Raw genomic sequence first — 25,401 nt, 5'->3', positions numbered from 1 at the left:
TTCGTCCCAAGAAGAAAACCTGACTTCACAAGACTCAAGATAGAAGCCATGGAATTTTTCCACAAAATTAGGCTTAAGGCATATTTTTCACAATAAGGACAACAGAACTTCTAAAAAGAGCTCCGGTCTGGCGAACAAATCCAAATTCATTCCTCTTGTGCATGCAATTCCGAAGGAAACAATAGCCTTTGAAAAGGTGGTTCTTTCATCCATCCAACAGTTTGAGAACAAAAAGTCATTTAATCCAAGTCCCTTGACGCCACAACAATTTAATCCATACAAGCTCTGAAGAATGATGACTATAGTGATTAAGATGGCCGACAAGGGTGTAGCAGTGGTCCTGTGGCCTAAAGAAATGTACCTAAAGGAAGGACGTAACGAGGTACAAAATCAAGCCTGGTATAGACCGGTAAAAGAGGATCCAATACGTGAAAAGCAGGAAACCATCCAATCCGTTCTCTTGTAGGGGCTTGAATCTGGAATATTAGGATCCAAAGAGTATGATTTCCTAAACAAAAAACATCCAAGAATTACAGTAATATACTTTTTACCTAAGATCCACAAACAGCTGTTGGAACCGCCAGGGAGACCCATAGGTTTTTTGGTGTGACTCTCTAATGGAGCCTATTTCCAAATATGTGGACATCTTTTTGAAACCTTTCCTACAAATAGTTCCGTCCTACTTGTGGGACACGATTGACTTTATAATAGTGAAGGCCATCAATTCAACTCCACTAACCCATGGCTTGTCTCATTTGATGTTGTGTCTCTGTACACACAGATTCCCCAGGATGGGGCCTTAGAAGCATTAGAGTTTTATTTGGAGAACCGTGAACAACCACACCAGGTTCCTACTGAATTTATTCTTAGATTGGCATCATTGGCACGCAAGATAAATTATTTCAAATTTGGGGACAAATTTTGTATCCAAACGAAAGGGACCACAATGGGTTGTCCCTTTTCCCCAGAAATTGTTGTTCTCTACATGGCTAGATTCGAGGACAAATTCATCCATAACGATAATCCATTTGCACAACACCTTACGCATTGGTACCGATATATAGACGACATCTGGTGCCTTTGGAATGGCCCAGAAATGGAAATCACAAGGTTTTTTGATTGGCTGAACACACGACATCCCAACATCAAATTCACCTTGACAAAAAGCAGGATATCACTAACATTCTTAAATGTTGAGGTGAGACCAATTGAGAATGAGCTCAGGACAAATTTCACCGAAAGCCAACGGATAAAAACACTATCCTGCATTACAGAAGTTTGCATCCGAGGAATTTGAGAGATAATCTAGTTATTAAGGATCCGAGGTAACTGTTCACGTAGACAGGATTTCGAAATCAATGCGAAAGTTCTGTATGACCAACTGAGAGACCGAGGATATCCCCGAAAGCTGCTTAAGTATGCAACAAAACGAGCATGGTTTACACCTAGAGAAAGCCTTCTGTCCAAAAAGATCAAACAACCATTTGAAAAGTTGGTCTATGTGTCCACTTATGGGCCACATACCAATAGATTTCATCAAATAGTATTAAAGAATTGGCACCTTCTTCAAAATCTGGAATATCCCTTTGATCAACCAATGTTCGCCATGAAACAGGATACCAGCATAGGAAAGCAGCTGGTACGGGCTGAAATTCCAACATTGTCTGAAAAACAAGATCTATTGTCCCAATGGAATTTAAAACCAAATCAAGGCCACCACAAATGTAGCAAACAAATGTGTCTCCTGTGAATCCACCATGGAAGGACTAGAATTTGAGCATAATAGTGTCAAATGGGTACATAAACCTTTTCAAACTGTAAGACGAAGAATGTCGTCTACGCAATTATTTGCCCCTGCCAGAAAATGTACATTGGAAAAACCAACCAAGAAGTCAGGTTGCGAAACGTACAACATTGTTCACGAATCCGGACTAGGGTCCAAAATGCACCGATGGTCAGCCATTTCACCCAAGCCAACCATACTGAGAAACATTTCAAATGAACTGTACTTTGTGTCATAAAACAAACCCCCAGAGGAGGAGATGTTGAAGTTCAGTTGTTGCAGAAGGAAGCATACTGTATTTTGAAATTTAATAGTGCAAACACAGGCTTGAACCAACTTTCAGAAATTTCGAGAACATAAACAGCGTGTGCTCAACTGGTAAAAATCCATGAGGAGGCTGTTTAAGCCATGAAAAGGTGAAGCAATAAGAACTAAATCTCCAGCTCCATTAGCGGTAGTTCCAAGAACGAACTACATGGTGCAAGATCCTTTAGGTTGGATTGTTGGAAATAGTATAGAAGTTTGAAGTAATCCTCCACATGAAAGACTGTCCGAATGACTAACTATGAACCACAAGATCCAGGTTCCACTTTGATGGTTTGTGAGCATGCCCTTCCGAAACCGGAAGTTACAAGCATATGAGTAGGCAGATTCCATTACTGCGGTAAACACCCGACCAGGTGGAGCCGTATGCCATGAGGGGAGAGTTGTAGCAGCCTCACGCTTAAGTAAGGGAGTGCAACCTCTAAGCATTCTAACTTCAAAGTCAAGAGCTGATACAATTGTAACAATCGCGTTCTGTTACAGATAACAGAAAACTAACGCCTTAACCTAACCGGCAAGTCCCATCAAGGGGAACGCACTGTAAACCAGAGGCTGTCATTTAAGACTTTCGCAATACATATAACAGTAAGTCCATTGTCTGTGTTGTTTAACAACTCTATGTAGGACCTTCTTTGAATCAATATTAGTGGCTAATGGAAACCTTTGTGTTTAAGACCAGACGGTCGGCAACACGAGCGATTGGCACTACCCAAAAGGAAAAGACGACTTTAGCAGGTACTTTGTTTGTTTGTTTGAATCTTAGAGTAACCAAGATACAATCAGAAAAGGATGGGCAACACTAAAGAAACCTCCTTGTTTGTTTTTTTGTTCTTTTAGATATTACCCAGTCCTAGTCCTGAAGATAATCCCGAAAATTGTACTGGGATTGGACATGAATATGTAAACCCGTTGGCTAGAACACTATTCCCTTTGGCAGGCAACCCTTCAATGTTATTTAAATCTGACAATGAACTCAGAGTAGGGTTGCTTTGTGAATTTGACTGGTTAATATTTTAATTTTTTCGTTATTTGTGTATTCATTGTCATGTGGAAATCATTCAGTTTATTATGTCCAGTTTTTGTGTTACTTTGTTATATGTATCAATGTAAACAAGAGACGTTATCTCGATCTGTTTTTGTATTAAATATTTGGGCTTTTCCCAAAAATCATTTAAAGAAATAACATAATAAATTATGTAGATCAAGACATTCAGCAGTTTGGTCTCAGGTTGCTAATGTGAACCGTCATTAAAAACTGTTTGTATCATGTATATTACTGGCCCAGTCTATCCGTGTGTTTCAGGACCAACCCCTTTGTGTACAAATACTTTCTAAAAGTGGCATTTTCAAACACACAATTTTAAAAACCGTTGTTACTAAAAAGATGTGTTATTAAGTTCTGAGTTCAGAGAACCTAAACTTTATTTCTCTATCTTGTCCCCATGGGAAGTTATATTTATAAGATGTTATAAATAAACTCCCATTCTATCCTATAGGGCAAGATAACCTTTCAATAGTGAAAAACGAAATTTGGCAGTATTTCACTATCAGGACATGTCACACACACCAGTACATGTCCTTCCTTTCACATACACTGCACCGGGGGGTACCTTGGACCTACCATAGGGATGCCTTACATGTAGAAAAAGGGAAGGTTAGGGCCTGGCAAGTGGGTACACATGCTAAGTAGACATGGTAGTTAACATTACCTTTACAGAGCTACACATGTGGGTGACACAATCAGTGCTGCTGGCCCACTAGTAGCATTTGATTTACAGGCTCTGGCACACTTCAGTGCACTTTACTAGGGACTTACCAGAAATAAAATATGCCAATCAGGGAGAACCAATTGTAACAACAGTTTACACATGGTGCACTTGCACTTTGACACTGATCTGCAGTGGCAAAGTGCCCAAAGCATCTAATCCAGCAAAAACGAAATCAAGCACAGCATCAAATATACAGGGGGTAGAGGCAAAAAGTCAGGGGAAAACACCCCAAAGATGCCAAGTCTAACACATATATTGAGAAAGAGAGGGAGAGAGAGAAAACTTGCCTGCATGGTCAAGTGGATCACTGTGGAAGGCAGGATTCCTTGGCTGGAGAGACTTCTGACAGGCGAGGTGGGGCTGTTCCCTCTTGCAGTGCTCCAAGCTCACCCTCTGAGCACTCCTGCAAGAAGAGTTCCAAAAGGAGAAGATCCAGTTAGAAATGACATCCCTGTTCGAGGTAGAAGACATCGATCTAGAGAAGAGGTACAGCACCTTGCTCGCCGTCAAGGGGTGGTTGGAGGACACACAGCATTGAGCGGTAGTCTGTCAACCTCAAGAGGTACTTCAGTGTTGAGACACCAGTTTATGACAAGAACATCAACGTCAAGACTTCATACCACTTCTCGAGAGAAGATGGTGGAATGGCTTTCAGAGTACTTCATTATCTACTCTCCATCCAGACCAGTTTCCAGTCATCATACTGTATTCTCCATGTCTTGTGCCTTCTATAGTCCACTCGTGCTCCAGGCAGGCTTCCCCTCCTCCTTCTACTATACCTCCTCCTCGACCAGTAATTTCAACGGTATTCCCACCACCAAATCCACCAGACTGTCCTTTTCGGCCACCACAGGCACTCTAGATCTCGCTCATGTCATATCAGACCTTGCAGAAACAGGTCTACGTTGAGAACATTGTCAAGATCTCAGTGTTGTCCTTATCATTCAAGATCTCCCAGGTGATCGCGCTCAAGATGAAGATGTGATGTTCCATCCAAATCAAGGTTTTCAAAGTCATATCACTCGACTTTGTCTTCTGGTCTGTATTCTAAGACATTGTCACCCCCACCAGCGAGGATCTCTTCTGTCGATGATATTAATACTTTCACAAAGGTTCTAATCAGTGTGGCCAACAAATGAAATATTAACTTGCCAACTACCACAACCTCCACGTCTGTAATCTTTGGGACACAGCCCCAACGGTAGGTTTCCAGACCGTTGCTACCTCTGTTTCCAGGTCTCATAGATCCAGCTATGGATTTATTCCTGACTCAGCATTTCTTAAGGCTGCGCAATACAGCCTACAGAAAAAGTACAGACCTCCAGATCAGGATCCAACATTTCTTCATACAGATCCCGCACTGTACTCTGTCATTGTTTCTACTGCCCAAAAACTGCATGCCACAGCCCCTTTGTCAGGGTCAGTCAGCGTAAGGCATTGCTTCACCTAAAAACCCACCCCGTTTGTTGCAAGATTCATAAGGTTCGGCGTTTTAGAGCAAACTGGAACTTGCACCACCATTGGTTTCCCTGTTCTTTTGCAAAGCGACAGATTCACACATAGCGGAATTTCAAGATGGCCGCAGATGATACCTTGAGGTTGCCGGTCTAGTGTGTTTCCTCCTCCTCAGCGCAGCTGTGTTCGCGACTGCAATCGCGGCAAACTGCGCACTTCAACTGCTTTTTGAGGAGAGACGGTCGCGTTTATCTAGCAGCGTTTTTTCACCTGGCAAATTCAAGGTTTGTGAGTATCGTGTTGTTCACAGCGATACTGCTTCTGCGGCTGCGGAAGGTAATGCTTTTACACTAAGCCTATATTGGATTACAGTCAAGTCTGAAGGTATTAGTTGTGACTGAGTTAGGGTACTGACTTAAGAAATTTCCACAAGTCAAGACCAACTAGTCAAAGGAAGGATTTTGAGGCTCCGTAGTCAGTCTACATATCGTGCAACGCTCAGTAGGCAGGTTGTGAGAATTGCTACAACTGAGTATTTCTGATTCTGGTTCCTGGGAAGAAACATAGAAAGCTGCACTTTTCAGTCTACGTGTGATTGAGAACTTTACCTAAAAAAGAAAGAAGAGGTCACTAAGTTAGAAGAGTTATTCACAAGGAATCTCCAAGTAGGAGTAGTTATGTGTGTGTATATATATATATATATATATATATATATATATTCAGTGAAAAAACCATAGGTTTCACACATGTTATAGTTAGCTGGACATTTTACTGATAAAAAACCAACGAAATTCCCCCGTTATAGTTAGTGCAGGCAACTATAACTCACGTGACCGCAATCCTCTGCTGATGCTAATACTGTATTTAGACACTTATTTGCCCATGTCTTCTTCCATTAAATTTTAGCTATACATATATTACAAATATTTTTTTTTCATAAAGACACATATGTCATCAGCAGAGGATTGCGGTCGCGTGAGTTATAGTTGCCTGCACTAACTATAACGGGGGAATTTCATTGGTTTTTTATCAGTAAAATGTCCAGCTATGGTTTTTTCACTGAATTTGCAAGGTTTTTTAAATGCTAATTCCTAACTATAACGTGTGTGAAACCTATAGTTTTTTCAGTGAATTTGTACTTTTTTAAAATGCTAAGTTACTTTACGCCATTCGTGGCGTGCGCGCCCACTTAACGCAGTTCATTCCGTGCGCGCACCGTGCGCTTCGCGCACCGTGCGCGCACAGTGACCACTTTACGCAGTTAGTGGCGTGCACGCACGGTGGGCACGCGGTGCGCTACGCGCACCGCGTGCCCACGTTACGCTGGATGGGCCATGTACGCACGATGCGCTTCGCGCACCGTGCGCACATGGAGGATATATTATGCTCTTCGTGGTGAAAGGTGAGCTTTGACATTTTATTTTTTGTATTGCAATGCATTATATGCCATGCACAAATAGTGCCCTATGGGCACCAATTGCACACGGGGTGGGGAGATTGTGGATAATTTTTTTTTTTTTTAAATAATTTTTACCGTACGCGTACGGTAAGCGTAATCGGCGATTTTTCGGAAAAAATTAAAAATGAATTTTTGGCCTTGGGGGTTCATGGGGGACACATTCACAAAGGCTAGGTGGTTAGGACTTGTCTAACCGCTCTCTTTACATGTTTTTTCCCTTTGTTTTTACTCCCCCCCTCAGAGTGCGAGAGAGAAAATGGCGGCCGCCGCTTCCTGGTTTCGAACAATTCGAATGTTTACTAAGATCTAACAGCCAATCAGAGTCGCGCTCGCGCACTGCACCGTACGCGTACGGTAAGCGCATGGTAAGCGCACCGTAAGCTGGCTCAGATATATATATTGATTTAAATGCTATTTTCTCAGAAACTACTGAACAGATTTACACCAGACCTACAAAAGGCACTTCCTTGACCTGAGGACTACCTCTCTGCCAAATTTCAAGTAACTCTGTTCAGCCGTTCGGGCTGTAGCTGTGTCTAAAGGTCCTATGGAAAAATGCATGGGAAAAACGCGTTTTGGGACCCCCCTTTTTTCTCAGCCCCCGCTTGACGAATCCCCCCGAAACTTTCAGGGAAGGAGCGGAGCGTAGCGCTCCACCTATTTTGAAAATTTCGCGAGGATTCGTCGACCGGCGCAAAAGTTATTCCAAATAGAATGTTGCGGATTTCCTATGGAAACGTGGTCCTAGCTATAACTACCTACTGGCGACCGCCAGTAGGTAATATATTAATATATATATTTCTTCCACTGTTTGCCCACAAACGGAGTTGCACTCAAAAGCAGGCGAATCCCATCACGAAAGTTTTCACGAAGGAATCCTTTATTACAGCAACTGATTACATCACCAAATATTTCATTTCTTGCCCTACGCGTTTCAAAGCTTCAGTGCTCCTTGTTCACGGGCCAAATTGCAATGGGCAGATGCAAACAATCACAGGTCTCAAATGCGGTATTTATCGCCCTCTGGTGGGCCTCAGCGCTTTCTGGGACTTGTAGTTGATGCTCATATATTACCCTGTATGGGTTCTGCCTTCGCGCAATAATATTGTCAAACTCTCGATAGAGCCTCTGGATTAGTGATCAGTTTCATCGCGCTTCATTCCTGCTCTTCTGCTACACGCCTTCAGTGATCTGAAAAAAGCAGTCCACTTACATCCTCATGGCGGTGCAAACTCCCCGACCTGGACTGGCCAGAAATACTTCTTCCACAGTTTGCCCACAAACGGAGTTGCACTCAAAAGCAGGCGAATCCCATCACAAAAGTTTTCACGAAGGAATCCTTTATTACAGCAACTGATTACATCACCAAATATTTCATTTCTTGCCCTACGCGTTTCAAAGCTTCAGTTCTCCTTGTTCACGGGCCAAATTGCAATGGGCAGATGCAAACAATCACAGGTCTCAAATGCGGTATTTATCGCCCTCTGGTGGGCCTCAGCGCTTTCTGGGACTTGTAGTTGATGCTCATATATTACCCTGTATGGGTTCTGCCTTCGCGCAATAATATTGTCAAACTCTCGATAGAGCCTCTGGATTAGTGATCAGTTTCATCGCGCTTCATTCCTGCTCTTCTGCTACACGCCTTCAGTGATCTGAAAAAAGCAGTCCACTTACATCCTCATGGCGGTGCAAACTCCCCGACCTGGACTGGCCAGAAATACTTCTTCCACAGTTTGCCCACAAACGGAGTTGCACTCAAAAGCAGGCGAATCCCATCACAAAAGTTTTCACGAAGGAATCCTTTATTACAGCAACTGATTACATCACCAAATATTTCATTTCTTGCCCTACGCGTTTCAAAGCTTCAGTGCTCCTTGTTCACGGGCCAAATTGCAATGGGCAGATGCAAACAATCACAGGTCTCAAATGCGGTATTTATCGCCCTCTGGTGGGCCTCCGCGCTTTCTGGGACTTGTAGTTGATGCTCATAGATTACCCTGTATGGGTTCTGCCTTCGCGCAATAATATTGTCAAACTCTCGATAGAGCCTCTGGATTAGTGATCAGTTTCATCGCGCTTATAGTTAGTGCAGGCAACTATAACTCACGCGACCACAATCCTCTGCTGATGACGTCAGATATTACATCACTGTATTTAGACACTTATTTACCCATGTCTTCTTCCATTAATTTTTAGCTCTACATATATTACAAATATTTTTTTTTCAGAAAGACACATATGTCATCAGTGATGTAATATCTGACGTATAGTTGCCTGCACTAACTATAACGGGGGAATTTCAATGGTTTTTCACGAGTGAAATGTCCAGCTAACTATAACATGTGTGAAACCTATGGTTTTTAAGTGAATTTGCAAGGTTTTTTAAATGCTAATTCCTAACTATAACTTGTGTGAAACCTATGGTTTTTTCAGTGAATTTGTACGTTTTTTTAAATGCTAAGTTATGTATGTATTTTATTTTATTTTTTTTAAGGTTTTTCACTGTGCGCGTACCGTACGCGCACGGTGCGCTTCTTCGCGGAATTTTTCCGTTTCTACCGTACGCGCACGCTACGCGTACTCTGCGATTTTTCGCCTAAAAATTAAAGGACATTTTGGCCCTTGGGGGTCCTTCTGGGACCCCCTGACTAAGGCTAGGGGGTCAGGAACTGTCCACCCTGCCCCCTTTTCACGTTCTCCACCTTTGTTTTTCACCCCCTCAGACTGCGAGAGACAAAATGGCGGCCGACACTTCCTAGTTTCGACCGATTCGAAGGTTTACTAAGATCTAACAACCAATCAGAATTGCGCTCGTGCACGGCAGCGTGCTTACAGATATATATATTGATTTAAATGCTATTTTCTCAGGAAATACTGAACAGATTTACACCAGACCTGCAAAAGGCACATCCCTGACCTGAGGACTACCTCTCTGCCAAATTTCAAGTAATTCTGTTCAGCCGTTCGGGCTGTAGCTTGGACTAAAGGTCCTATGGAAAAATGCATGGGGAAAACGCGTTTTGGGACCCCCCCCCCCTTTTTCTCAGCCCCCACTTGACGAATCCCCCCGAGACTTTCAGGGAAGGAGCGGAGCGCCCCACCTATTTTGAAAATTTTGCGAGGATTCGTCAATCGGCGCCAAAGTTATTCCAAATAGAATGTTGCGGATTTCCTATGGAAACACGGTCCTAACTATAACTATCTACTGGCGACCGCCAGTAGATATTATATATATATATATGTATAAAGATACTTACCAACTTAAAGAAGTACTCTTCCTCCATTTAAAAAGTGTCTGCATACATCGCCAATAGAGGAGTTCTTCAACTGAAAATATAAGAAAGAAAAGTATTAACAACTACCCTTAGGGTGAGCAAGGTAAACACAGTTATTTACTTATAGAAAGAGTTGAGAGTGATTAGAGACTCACCTTAATTTAGAATTGGGATAAATGTAGTATTCTCTTCATCTACAGAATTACTGAGTAGCAGAGACAAGTAGGAAGCAATCTACAAGAGAATAGACAGCCACTTAGCTAAGACAGGTAATCTCAATTTTGGGGTAACGTGTAGGATCAGAAAAGATAAATACAACATTAAAGTGTTAATGTAGATCCGTCTTGCAGGGAGAACCCACCAGAATAGAAGCATTCTTGTCCAGTGGAAGAAGACGTGGTGTATCTCTTTTCTTTCCAACTCCCCTTTCTCCCCTTTAGCTGCCTGGGTATATGTATATATACATACATGCATGTGTGTACATGCTTGGGTAGCTGAGTTGGGCAATTGAGGAATAGTCATCGGCTCCTGCAGAAGCTTGAAGTTCTGAGACTGGTACTTGACACCCTTTTTCTACTGTTCCCCCTGGCAAGCAAAGTGAAAAGTTATATTCTGTGGCCATAACAGTATGTGGCACTTATGCTGTCAATTTGAAGGCTGAGAGCACATCTGCCCTTCTTGGAAGATATGACAGGTCACTCTGGGACTGTACTCAACAATTCATAGAATCTTCCTAAAATACAGCTGTCAATATTTCCTAGAAATTGTCAACGAGGGCATGATAGTATCCCATTGGCTCATCAGTGCTGCAGTGATAACTCCATCCTCCAGGCAGCACATGGATACTGTCACAGTTTAACGCTGCATGGCTTATCTAGGCTCAGACTCACAGGGCTGACACTTAGGTCTCATTACTGAATCTTAAGCCTCCCTTTTTCAGTGCAAAATGAACAATTGATGGACAGAATGCAGAACAATGTCCTACATTCTCCCCAGTACAGAGATCTGGGCCTAAATCCATCATCTTTTTGATCACCATGCCATTCCAGTTTGGACCAAGCCATATGCAAATCAGTCTTGACCTTGCGCCCAATGAGAACAGTCCAGCCCGAACTACCAGGCCAGGTCCTCCCTGGACTGGAAAAAAGCATCCTAGGACCGGTTTCTGTTTTTTAGCCATCCTCAGCCAGGATAGCTTGACTCCAGTGGCATGGAGAGCAAGTTGGCAGGGTATGCCCAGACGTGGGTCCCTTGCTCACTTTGCCACTGGGTTAAAGATAGCCTGGCTGATGAGGGCAGTTAGCCCGAAATCTGTCCCTGGATGCTTGAGTACAGTCCAGGGAAGACATGGCTTGGCAGTTCGGGCTGGACTGTTCCCATAAGGCACAGGGTCAAGACTGATTTGCATATAGCTGTGTCTGAACTGGGGTGGTGAAGTGAGCTAAAGAACGATGATGGATTCAACCCAGATCAGTGACTGGGGGCGAGTCTGAAAAGTTTCAACGGTACGTCCATCATGTTTCCCTTTTTCAGTGAACACTTTATTCAGTTCTCATGGTGAAGCTGAAATGGCTTGCATGAAGATAGAACTAAATGCATTCAGCAGGTAGGACTGGAGAAAAGGGAGTATAGAAGACATTCCTATAGGCCCTATAACCGATGATAAGAGGGTTCAAACCCGTTATTGGCCTCAAGGCAACAACAACAGCCGCATCAGAGACATCAACAGCACAGACATCAGTCAAGGGGCAAAGGTAGTCAGCAACCACCTATCCAACCACTAAACCATACTCGGGGGGGGGGGGAGGGGGGGCAAGCAGTGAGTGCCTTTTTTCCCCCTCCTCCATTACCCACTCTGTTTGGGGGAAGCATTTCATCTTACCTTGAAGAAAGGATAAATATAACCAGCGACAAATGGGTTGTGAATACTGTCGAAAATGGATACTGTCTCAGATTCAAGTATCCTCCACCAGCAATACAACCAAAGAAATCATCCCTGTTCCATCAAGAAGAGCTAAAGCAAGTCTCTATCTTGCAGTGGAAAAGGTCCCAAATCCTCTCAAAGACTTTGTCATTTTTTCCTGCTACTTTTTCGTCAAGAAGAAAGTACCAAAAAACAAGTTAAGACCCATTTTAGACCTGAAAAGAGCAAACAAGTGGGTTTGAAAAGAAAAGTTTAGAGTGTTAGCTCTGCATCAAATCTCCCCTTAACTCCATCAGGGGGACTGGGTATGCTCAATTGATCTACAAGATTTCTCTTTTCACATCCCCATAGCCAAGAAACATTGGAACTTTCTGAGGTTCATGGTAGGAAGAGACCACTACCAACACAAAGGTATTCATTTCGGTCTCAAATCTGTGCCACTGAGCTTTTCCAAATGCATGATGGTTGTTGCAGCTCACTTCAGTAAAATGAGAAATGTTGTCTACCCATATGTAGATAACTGGCTCATCAAGGCATCTTCTTACCAACAAGTGTGCCAACACATCAGATGACTGTCTCAATTGACTAGCTCTGCATATAAATCATGAGAAATGTATCTCTGTGCCATTAAAGACTCTCCTCTACCTGGGAGCAGTCTTGGACACAGTGCACACAAAAGTGTTTCCTTCGGAGGAGAGACAATTATGTGTTGCAATCTGAAGACAGCAACCCATCTAATCGCAAAGCAAATATCCTCTCATTGAGGATCAATGGCATCATGTATTTTTTTGCTCCCGAATGAACGTCTGCATGAGACCGCTGAAGCATTGTCTGGAATATCAATGGGATCAACTCTCAGGAAGAAGGGGGACAAAGTGATCCGAGCATCTCACACGAAACAATCACTCAGCTGGGGGGGCGCTAGAGGGCGCGCAGCGATATGGCCGCTCACTGAAGCAGCTCCGCCGGTTGGGGAAAAAGCTGGGGTTTTATAACAGCATATCGGGTGTCAGGAGGTGCGGAAACCAGCGATATGTACGGCGGAAGGTGACTGCTGTGGCTCGGTGGATGTATCCAGACAAACGGAGGTCCGGAACGTGTATAAAATACTGGAGGCCGGGTGAGGCAACATGGCGACCGTAAAATGGCAGTGCCTGATGTGTAGAAGAAACAAAGTGGACCCTGAAATCTACGCGGCTCCCCGGTGGCAGGAACGGCCAGGATCTCCTTTCGCGCAGCGGGTGAGATCTTTCTAAGTACTTGGGATAGCGACATACTGTGAGCGGAGGCCCCGGTGAGCTGCGCGTACTGGTGTCCGGACGTGTGCAGGTGAACGATGAAATGGCGGACTCTGCAGACTGTGGCGCTACACTCTCAGGCCAGCAGCGCTAATTGCGGGTGGACTCCGACGATGCCTGAAGGGGGAGAGTCACTGTGAGCTGGGGGTGACTAGTGCGACGTTGTACACTAAGCGACTACGTGGAGGGTGCCCTGCTGAGAATAACATGTCAGTATACGGCGAATGCTGAAGCAGAAGACGCCCTGGCTGCTGCGATTTTGTTAAGCTCGTCTGCCCCAGCCTGAACTAATAACAAAGGTGTGCCCGAACCATCGTGAGTTTGTGCTGGGTGAGGGGGGTGTCATAGCGCCCTTTGATCAGCGACTATTGGCTGGATTTTATGGTGTCTGCTGGCTGGCCTTTCCAGATGTCTAATCCTAGAATGAAGAGGAAGCCTGGGGTTTCACGATCCTACTGACGATTGTGGTGGGACGGAGCGCTGTGGCACACTATAAGGGAGGCTGGTCCCCTCCCGAGCCCTGCCAGCAATAACGTGCATATTGGAGCTTTAGAGGTCTGTGGCATCATGGCTGCTCTGTGTGTCTGCCCCTGAACTGCAGACGAGACGCAAGCAATTTCCGGTGGGCTCAAGCGGCGGACGGCTGCTTACATCCTGCGACGAGACCCATATCTCTCACGCATTAATCTCCCGGACGGGTGGAAGTAGGGAGCTAAGCAAACTAGCGCTAAGTAGTCTGCATTACTTGTCCTCATTATGGGAAAGCCGGACAAGCAGCAGTCGAAGCTTAACTTTGACGCCAAACGTAATACCAAAGGCGCGACTGCGCAATCAGACACGGAGATAGAGCCAGAACAGTCGGTGAACAAAACTATGGAACTTGCTCTGCAAGCCTTACAGCAAAGCCTTCAGGCAATCAATGGAAAACCAGACTCACTCACTCAGCGAGTGGATAGTATATCTACTAAATTAGACAAACAGGGTGAGCGCCTGGATGCAGCGGAAGATCGCTTTACGGCGGTGGAGGATGAATCTCGCGGCACGAAACGGAAATGCGCAAACATGGAGAAAATCCTGGAAGTTATCAAAAGTAAGGCCGAGGATTTAGAGGCAAGATCGCGCCGCAATAACGTCTGCATCGCGGGAGTTCCCGAAAGTACCAACACAGGAAAGATGGAAACATATGTAGAAGACCTGTTGCGGGAGGTGTTTGGCGCGAGCAGTTTCTCCACGGTTTTGATCATCGAGAGGGCCCACAGGGCACTAGCACCAAGGCTGCCACCAGGTACCCCACCACGGCCCATAGTGGCCAGGGTTCTAAATTACAGGGACCGCAATGTAATTTTACGGATGGCTAGGGAGAAACAGCAAATTCATTATCAGGGAAATAGCTTATCTTTTTACCCGGACTACACCATGGCGGTACAGACAGCACGTAAGGAATTCAACCCAACCAAAAAGAAACTACGAGAAATGGGCATTGAGTATGCGATGCTATACCCGGCCAAACTGCGGATAACATATGATGGGCGGGTGAATTTTTTTCAGACGCCAAAGGCTGCGCAGGACTTTATTAAAAAGATCAGCACTAAGCAGAAGGCGCACAGTCGTGCTCCACCAGATCAAGATTCTGACTGAAGTAAGCAAGGATGGATCTAACCAGGAATTCTTACTCGAATTACGAGACTCACTCCTTACTGCAAAGAGCATTGATGTTGGCACGGCCAGATCACTATTGTGCTGCCCCGCCCAGAGAATCCTTGCAAATAACCCTTAGGCAGTGAATCACCCGCCTGGATCCGGAAATGGGGATGCATGACTCTCTCCTTTGAGTGGGTGGATATTCTGTCCCGTTGGCGGAGGTTCCTCATCTAAGTGGGATGGACCCAGTGGACGGCGTGTTTTCCGTCAACGGGTGGTGAGACAGGGGACCTTCCCCCCCACATATATTTCACTCCCGGGAGTAATTCTGCAGCCACCCTAGTAAAGTACTGTTGTGCATAGCTATGCTATTGATACTTAGGAGGGTGGTGGATGGGATGTTGTTTTACAGTTACTCTGTGCTCGCTTGCAGATTTGTTAGATGTAAGGTATTGGGAGGGGTTGCAGGTATCAAAGTTGCATGTTTTAGTAACAACTGACACAGTTGGTCCAGTCTGTTAAGCACTGTTTTCTTGTTGCCCCATGTGAAGTGCGCATGAGAAAGAGTAGTAACCTAAGATAGACCTGTGGCTTTAAGATACATTATACGCCTCTGGGATACCAATAGCCAGCTGTTTCTTGTCCTCTGAATGTTGCCATATGTCACAATATGCACTCGATCCATCACTTAGTACCCGACCCCATCCACATTGCTGGATGGTGATCCGCGCTCTCGGCGGAACTCCCCATGAGGGTGCTCCCCAACAGAGTTTCTTGTTATGTCGAAACTGTTCTATGGGGTATTTATTTGGTATATTTGGGATGCCAAAGTGGGTGGGGGGTGGGGGGGGGGGAGCGGTTGGGTCTGGGGGTTGTTTTGTAGCGTACAGAGATTGAAATGTATTGCCATTTTAGCGAGTGCTAGTACTGCTGACTACGTCTTCATGCAAATCAGGGTCAACTTCAGCAACGCCATTTCATGGCACATGTGTAACCAACCCATATGTCTAAATCACACCAAAGACCATAGCTAGACTACAGAAAGCGCATCTTAATCTTTTAACGTGGAACATCAGGGGACTTAACAACCCGAAAAAGATACGACAGGTTTTTGCATATCTGGATAGACTCCAAATTGATATTGTTCTGTTGCAAGAGTCTCATTTAGATCCAACACACAAATGTATGGTGGGGAACAGATAGGCAGAAACGGTAATAAGCTCAGCATACTCCACCTACTCTAGAGGTGTGCTCCTAATGGTAAAGAAGGGGACGGGATTTCGTATAGATAACACAATCACTGATAATTTTTATACTGTCATAACTGGACGTATTAGAGGGCAGCGTATAGGTATAATAAATACATACGGGCCAAATGTTGATGACCCTGAATTCTATAATTCGATTTGGCGCCTGATAAATAGTCTCCCTGAAATGGCGCTATTGTGGGGTGGAGATTTCAACCTTTCCTTAAATGAACACCTGGATAGGTCAGACACATCCAGAGAAACGCATAAAAAGGCTGTACATGTGCTGCGCGATATTGTCTGAATCTAAAATGGTGGATATCTGGAGATCTCGCTACCCGCAGCGTAGAGAAGCCACACATGCTGCTATGATCCATAATAGTTGGTCTTGAATTGATTACTCGCTGGTAACAGAAGAGGTTGCATCATGGACACAAGCTATAAGACACTTGCCCAGGACATTGTCCGACCACTGCCCGTACTCCTGGTCATCACAATTCCACAGTACACGCCTCCACCATACGTGTGGCGTTTTAATGCCAGGGCGTTACTGGACTCTGTATACACAGACGCCATAAGCAAGGCCATAACTGATTATTTTGCGTTAAACAATCCCTCCACTAATTATCCCAGTTTGTTGTGGGAGGCCTTTAAGGCTACACTACGCGTGGTTTGTATTAGCACTAATGCGGGAATCTTAAAAGACATTCGAGCACAGCTGTCTAGGTGCGAAGACAGGTTAAAGGAGCTAGAGCGCGAATACGAACAAACATGTAACCAAGCACTGCTGTCTGAAATTAGGATGGTTATGACAGAATATCAAGAGTTTGCAGACGATGAGCTGAATTACATTTCTAAACGACAGAGGGCGCGCACATATGGAGAGGGGGGTCGGCCGGGGAGTGTTTTGGCGCATAAAATATGCTCAGGACATGCCCCGCAAACGGTTATGGCCATAAAGGACGACAGGGGAACACTACATTATGACACACAGAGTATATTACGTGCCTTTATGAGTATATACGGGGCTCTGTATGCGTTGCGTGATATTGCCACATCACCGGAGATTCTGGCGTACCTAGAAGATGTAGTAATCGCCCGGTTATCTGACACACACAGGGAGTACCTCTCTCAGCCAATTACAGTGGAAGAGGTCACGGAGGTGGTCAAAGCACTCCCAAATGGTAAGGCGCCAGGCCCGGACGGCTTTACCAGCGAATTTTACAAGGCATTTATTGACCAGTTGGCGCCTCACTTGGAAGAAATGTATTGGGACACCCATGAGAAACAGATTTTACCTCCTACATTGAGGGAAGCCATGCTCATTGCCCTGCTGAAATCTGGTAAGGACCCTGAGCAATGTGAGCAAACTGCCCATAACACCAGAACACTTTTTGCGGTATCGCACTATTTGGCCCCAGATATAAAAGCAGCTGCAATCCTTCTGGATGCAGCGAAGGCCTTCGATTCGATTGAATGGCCCTATCTTAACACCATACTACGTAGAATGGGATTCCCCCGATTTTTTTTACCATGGATTAGCATCCTGTATGCAAAACCAATAGCGCGAATACGGGTCAATAAATATGTCTCGGACGCCATAACAAATGCAAGGGTACACGGCAGGGATGTCCTCAATCCCCGTTGCTTTTCGCAATAGCTTTAGAGCCACTTGCGTGTATAATCCGGCAGCGCCACAAATATCCTGCTTTAAATTTTCCGCAACGACCACTCAATATTTCCCTCTATGCGGATGATATGGTTCTATATATACGAGACCCTGATACCAATCTCTCACCTATTCTGCTTGAATATATCAAATTTGGGCACCACTCGGGTCTACAAATCAACTGGGCCAAATCAACCATTATCCCGTTAACAGACAGCACGCGTCCTCACCCAACAGAATTTCTTTTGGAATGGCAGACCGAACCAGTGAGGTATCTTGGTATTTGGTTCCATCGAGATCCCGAACTGGTCGTTCGAACTATGGGGTAGTAATCAGAAAGCTTGAGGAAAAGATCGGGCGCTGGATACAACTTCCTTTATCCCTTGCAGATAGACTAGCCATTATTAAAATGGTTGTGCTGCCAAAACTATTGTATTTATTTAACAACATTCCTGTTACGCCACCGACTGCTGTATTTCAATGCCTAAACACTATGATAACTCGACTAATATGGGCCGGTAAACAAGCTCGCATAGAACTGCGGGCCCTCACCTTGCCCTTCTCTAAAGGGGGTTTTAAGGTACCAGATCTTTTACTATACTACCTGTGCGCCCAGGCACAATATGCGCACTACTAGTACCACCATGTTCCATTCCTGGCCCACATCGCGATTGAGGATGGAGATGCACATCCAATACCTTTAGCTGCTATATTGCCACATCGGTGGGCTTCCATGCGCCCTCACCAAATTAACACTATAGAGACTACTAATGTTGCATGGCGACAGATGGGAAAGTTGGCCCATAAACTACCTCTGTACGCACCAGCAATGCCATTGCAATACCATCCAAATCTGTTGGTTACTCAGGAAGCAATAGGAACCGAATTGTTAAAGCGAGTAGGCATAGATAAAATGGGGGATTTATATATTAATGGCACGTTTGTGGAGCCTAAAGAGTTACAGTACGTACAACATCAGACATTGCTCTTCCAATTTACCTACCACAGATTACGGGAAGCTATTAAGAAACTATATACCACCTATCCCGCCGAACCGCTGCAGCTGAACACCCTGCAATGACTGATTACTACGCCGCATAATAAGCATATGGTGACGCGATTGTACACACAGTTGCAGGGTGATATAGCTGCTAACACACACAAGGCATGGGAACGCTGGAACAGCGTGCTTGACACTCCCCTCACAGAGGACGACTGGAAGGCCTGTTGTGCTATAAGTGGTAGGCTCACCCCAAATGGAAATCTACGCCTGTTGCATTATAAATATCTACACCAAGCATATTATACTCCGGCCAGGTTACATAAATATGGGCTCCGTGCAAACGCACGATGTCAACGATGTGGTGGTGACATTGCTGACTTTATACATCTGGCCTGGCACTGTCCCTTACTTAGAATATATTGGATGGAGGTAGCGGAGCTACTGAGTAAAATGGTAGGAGTCCCCATAGATTGTACGATCCAAACATGTCTTCTGGGACTGCTTAAGAATGTACGGGCAATGAAGCGTACATTTTGTATGATCTCTCTCCTGTTAGCTAAACTGAGAATTTCAATGCATTGGAATAGCAAGGCAACACCAACAACCAAGCAATGGCTTAAGGATATGGCCTACTGCAACGACACCATGAAAACATATGAGGAAAAAATGTCCACTGGCTCTAAACCTCGAGACTACTGGTTCTACCTGGTGAACTATCTTAAAGCTAGTCAGATTGAGTAGTTACACATGAATGTTTTAATATGTAATAATGTGACTGACGATTATATGAATGCTATGGGATGTATTGTCAGGCAGGTTTCACTCTATTGCACTCTTTATGCTACATGTTTTGTTTTTAGACACTGTATGTCGTTTACAAAAAAGTATAAATTAAATAAAAAAAATTAAAAAACAATCACTCAGCTGGTGGTGTCTCTGAGAAAATGTAAAATGAATGAATTTCCATCTAGATATTCCAACTCAAACCATAGTGACAGATGCTTCCCATTCGGGTTGGGGTTTCACATGGACCACCTTCATGTTCACTGCATGTGGTGTCTGAGGGAACAGCCTTATCATATTAACCCACAGAAGTTAAGAGCTGTGCACCAAGCTCTGGACTGCGTTCCTCTCTTTCCTTATTGAAACAGACAATACAACAAACATGCATTATCTGACAAGCAGGGAGGGACGAGATCCAGACCACTGTCCCTCAAGGCACACGCAAACTGGAAATTGTTAATCTCCAGGAATCTCAGGATCACAGCTGTCCATGGACCAGGAATCCAGAATGTACAAGCAGACACACTCAGCAGAGCCATTGAAGAGAATCACAAATGGGTATTAAATGACTCCTTCTATCTGGAAAAGACAACACCTTTGAGAAAGTCAAAACAACTATTTGTAAACTATGGCCCTTTCCGAACAGTATTTGCCACTTTGAAAAATTCCTTGTCTAGATGGATTGTCTCCTACAAAATCCTGTAATACCGGAAAGCCAACAAAGCCTTACCTGGGAAACCTAATGGTCATTCCACCAGAGGTAAAGTAGCTACTGCTGCATTACTTAGCAACATTCCAATTTCTGAGATTTGCAAAGCGGCAACTTGGAGATCTATTCACACCTTTGCAAGACAGTATTGTCTTGAGACTGATGCAAGAGCAGATGCCCAAGTAGGGCAAGTCTCTCTAAGAAACCTATTCACTTAAATCTACTGCTTCATTTATTCCTTTCCTCACTGGATAAGCTTGCTAATTTACATTCCTTCTGTAACAACTTTCATGGTGGATAGTATATATTGTCACGAAGATTCATCACCGCCCTTCCTCCTTCAACTCTGATGGGTTATTTCTGTGATTAGTAAGATGCAAAGGTATACAAAATGTTCATGTACTCTATTTGTTATTGTTCTCTTAGTTCCTTTCCACATGCTTCAGTGTAGTGCAGAAAAAAAACAAGAATTTACTCATTCTATGTCCCAGTTTTATCACATACAGAGTGGGTGGAGTTGCAGTTGATGCCACTTGGTGCCAGCTGGCTATGCTGGAGAGCTGTTTCTTGGTAAGGAATATGCAAGAAGATATAGTATAAACCAGAAAAGATTTTCCTTGAAGGTAGGTAACCTTTTCTTTTAGTCTGTTCAGTGTCAAACATTGCTCAGTGGCTAATTCCCATATTACGTTAATAGGTGTGCTCTTCTACAATATGTTTCAGTATAATTCACCTGCCTGTTTCCAACCCATAAAAATAACACAACCTTTGTTACATAGCTCTTTACAACATGACTTTTTTGTATAGGTAAAAGTTACTTACTTTATCTATAAGATAAGATCACAGCATTAATATGCTTGTTTGCTTTATTCTTTTCTGATGGCCATTTTCTCTACAGGAGTGATCGGAATAGAAACTGCCCCATATGTCGCCTGCAGGTGACGTGTACCAACGATTCTTGGGTGGTTTCAGAGGCCCCTACAGAGCAGGATGTGGCTAACTATATACTAAACCTGGCAGATGACGCAGGACAACCTCATAGACCATGACATTCCAACCTAGACCATTTTGCTTCTCAGTTTTATGAACATTATTTTAGTTCTATCTGTAAATTGAATTGGAAATGTTTTTTATGTTGACAGTTCCTTTGTCACCGGTTTGAGTCTTCAGTATTTGAATTGACATGTAAACAAAAATGGACACAATATGTGTCTCTTGACAAGTTAATTAACCAACATTTCAGAGAAAATATTTTTGGAGAAGTTTTGTATCTGTTAGTCCTTTTTAAAGCATCTAAGACATGTTGTAAATACTCGTCACTGTGATGGGTGGAGATGCGGTTGGTGTGTGTGTTCCTGTTTGTGTGTGTGTGTGTGTTGGTAGTTTTTGTGGTATTTTTGGAATGAAAAATAAAATATTTTCATCCTATTTAATATTTGTGTAAAAACCTTTTCTTTTTTATGAGTTTTTAGTTTTGAAGCCTCGCCATTGCTTAATCATAATATATACGACGTTACATCGCGGTGTTTACACCGCGATACCTTTACAACGCAGGCATTACAACGACTTGCGCTGGAGGGTGCTGGATTTAGGAATAGTATGAGTTACTATTCCAACTCCAGTCTATGTACAGTAGGGAAGGTGTTGAAATAGTAAAACATACTATTCCTTAAGTTAGAGCGCCATCCAGGGCAAGTCATTGTAATAACTTGCGTGCATTTTGCACAGCGACTGGTTTGCGAAGGGGAAGAGATTTGTATACTAACAGGTTGCAATCTAAATTGCACAAAATGGCATGCATAATGAATATTAATTGGGAAGCATTCTAACTCCCACCCCGTGATTGGTTGCAAATTCAGGGATAGAGATTTGCTAGAGACAGCAGACCCCATTCTTGCATTTGTGTTCCAAAATAGGAAAGGTTTATTATTTATTTATTTATTTGTTTGTTTATTAAATCAGGAAGTATCCATTAAAACTGCTGGTGTAGCTTAAAAAAGAAAATGAAAATTTCTCTCTTGGGAAGACATTGAAGGGAACAGGCAGTGGTCCTGGGACACCTGCCTGCTGCTCCTGAAGCTGCCAACATGATTCTCAAAGTGAGGAGCTGTCCCACGGCTTCCCCTTTCTAACCAATTACCATCCCAACTCCAGGATCGGTAACTGATCAGTTGTTTGCGACTGTATTCGCAGTCGCAAATCATTGCTACATTTCATTTTGAATTACAACTAGGACGGGACATCCCTTTCGTGTCCAGCTATTCATGATTCGGAACTGGTCTTAAATGCCCTGTTACTAATTGGAAAGAGATTTTTGACTTGTGAAAAAGCTTGTGTACATTACAAAAAGTTACAATATGCTTTTGTAGTCGCAAACCCTGTGATGGTGCAAATCGCAGGGATTGCAACTACAGAAGGACTTTGTACTTCTGGCTCCTAGTCCTGAGTTAGGCACTGACCTCGCAAAACTTTGTTGTGGTATCTGGTCAATAAATTAGGGAAACATTACTCTACAAAATATGAATGGCGCTGTGTATTTTTCCCTTCAAATATGTTTCATCTGTTTAAAAAATGTGTTGTGTGATGACATTCTTGTTTAACTACTTGGAAACTTCATTTTGTAAATTTGAATACACTGTTCCATTTTGCGGCCATTTCTTTGTTTTTGACATTCAAAGTCAAGCAAGGTTTGCCACATTTCAGTTGGTCCTTCCCAAATATGAGAATTCAAAATCTGTTCCTTCCGTGCATAGGACATATTGACATTTCCTTTTATATTTCTGTTTTTCAAATGTTCAAATTAAAATTATGAATTAATTTACTTATCATTTCCATAATTTTAGTCATAGCCATCATTTTAATCTACATGTGCCTCAGAAGCATACATTTTCATAACAAATGTGAGATTGCAAATGTTGCATGTTTTTTAACACAATTAAAAAACCTCTGAACTAAGTTAGAAATTAGTTAATTGAATGAGTTGTGCGCAGAAGAAGAAAAGACTTCCTATTGCTGAAGAAATTATTTTTAAAGTTTAAAAAAAATCAACAGGGCATATTGAGGTACAAAATTAATATGGGTATTAAAGTATTACTTTCTTCAAGCACTCCTAATTAAGTGTGGAATCTCACAGCATTTTTCAGATTTACTCCGTAATTAGATTGTAGTCCCAACCTCGATGTTTGTTTTCAGTCTTTATAAATTCACCATACTTGGTGAGTGTCTGAATCGTATATGAATCATTCAAGATCGTCTTAAGTGAAGCCCGAATGGTACTTTACTTCCTTACAGATACTTTTCTGAGTCACTACTTCACTTTCTTTAACCATTTAAGAACTCTATTGATAAGAAAAAAACAGACCACTTAATTGTATAATACTACAGAGGACATACTATTGGTGTCTAAGCCAATCCCATTTGAATTTGGCATGTAGGTACTGTAATGTAGAAAGACAAAATTATGGTTTAAGATGATTAAATGTATGAAAGTATGCTGTTCTGTTGGTAGTGTTGAACTAACTGTTTTTGAATGTTCTATCCTTTATGCAAAACCATTTTAGACATGCATGTTCCTGGATGTTGATGTTAGTGAAGGGGCAAAGAAATGTAGAAAAATGTGCAAAGTAAACATTCAGTGCTGAAAATACAAGCAATAAATTCTTTCAAACCTTCTTGTAGTGACAGAGAAAAGGGCACTCAGGTTTTCTGTCTCTGACTGCACTAAGTTTGTTGGATCTTGTTTTTTCAATTCTTAAGCTGCTATTCTTATTGAGCTCCTAACCTGAATTAGTTTTTTGGAAAGAGATCACTACATTGTGTGTGTGTGATGCAATCAGGTGAGTTCTAGTCTTCGCTGATGAATAGTTCATTGCCTTATCCTGTTATTCTAGTATAAGTGAGCGAAGAATGTACACACATGAGAAGACAGAGGGAAGCAATGACAAAAATATATTAAAGTTTGTGGTGATATTCAAGTATTGGACAAAAACAGAGGAAGGGTGCTCAAAGTATTTTTTGGCAGCATGACTTAGAATGGTGAAGGATTGGTATAAACGCCTCCTTGCGAGTGAAATGATGGTCTATATTCTGTACAAATATATTTTTTTATTCTACAGTACTAGCTTGTAGTGATGTAGATATGCTAAATGTATGATTTGCAAAGCAAATGCATTGTGGGTACACTGTGGAAAAACACTCAGCTTGTGATGTAAATAGTAACAGTATTCAGATTAAACACATTGTTTATGTGACTATCTATAAACTATTTGAACATAGTTTGTAAGACTAAAGAGATACTATTTGGATTTTTAATATGATTTATGTATATGGGTAATTTGGTTCATAATGTTATACTTAGTCAATGAACTGGATCACTGATTAGCACTTTTTATAATGTATTTGTTTGCTTCTCTATTTGTTAATTTGTTTTATTTTAAGACAGCCAGAGAAACTCTGCATGTGTAAACAAGCATACTTCTGCATGTAGGTTCAAATCCTGAGTCTGAGTTATTTTGTTTTTACCATTTAAACTAAATCAGACAATGCCACTATGTGTTCCATTCTCAAGAAAGTGTTCTTGGTGAAAATATGTAGTTTTATTCGGAACTCAAAAAATATACATGTGGTGGAAGGAAAAAGAAAAGAAAAATATCAGAAGAACCGTGCAAGAATTTTTTGTTGCAAATTGAAATCTAACCACTTTGTGTAAAACATATTGTTGCAAAATGAGAAGCTCTGACCACTCTGTATAAAAAAATGTAAACTTGAAGAATTGGTTTCTTGCTTTATTTCTGTAGTTTATGCAATCAGTACATTTTGAAAATATTAAATGAAGAGATTTATTTTGGGAGAACTGTGTGTTTTTGAAACTACCGCCTTCTGAAAACTCAAACTCTTATCCTTAGAAAAGACAATCTAACTTTCTTTGTTTATAATTATCATCTATTGCAAAGTTATAAGAAGCATTTTCAGAATGAACATCATGTGCTTTCTTTTTCTAAAATGACAACACACTAGATGATAAAACTAGTTTTGTGTACTCTGTTCCTTCAATTTATTCAAA

At 42.6% G+C, this 25,401-nt stretch overlaps 1 protein-coding gene across 1 annotated transcript in view; it reads left to right on the top strand.

Annotated features, from left to right (window-relative positions):
- RNF141 (ring finger protein 141) overlaps window positions 1-25,180 on the top strand; it is a 197,831-nt gene extending 172,651 nt beyond the window's left edge. Inside the window, exon 6 of the mRNA XM_085648176.1 lies at window positions 21,238-25,180. Within this exon, the coding sequence (XP_085504302.1) occupies window positions 21,238-21,388 (151 nt within the window). The 3' untranslated portion in view covers window positions 21,389-25,180. The remainder of the gene's footprint in view (window positions 1-21,237) is intronic.
- The last annotated feature ends 221 nt before the right edge of the window (window positions 25,181-25,401 follow it).

Source organism: Triturus cristatus, chromosome 3_2 (genome assembly GCF_964204655.1).
Source record: "Triturus cristatus chromosome 3_2, aTriCri1.1, whole genome shotgun sequence".
In the NCBI taxonomy this organism is placed as follows: Eukaryota; Metazoa; Chordata; class Amphibia; order Caudata; family Salamandridae; genus Triturus; species Triturus cristatus.
Note: the sequence above shows the minus strand (reverse complement) of the source record. Positions and strands in the feature narration are given on the sequence as shown.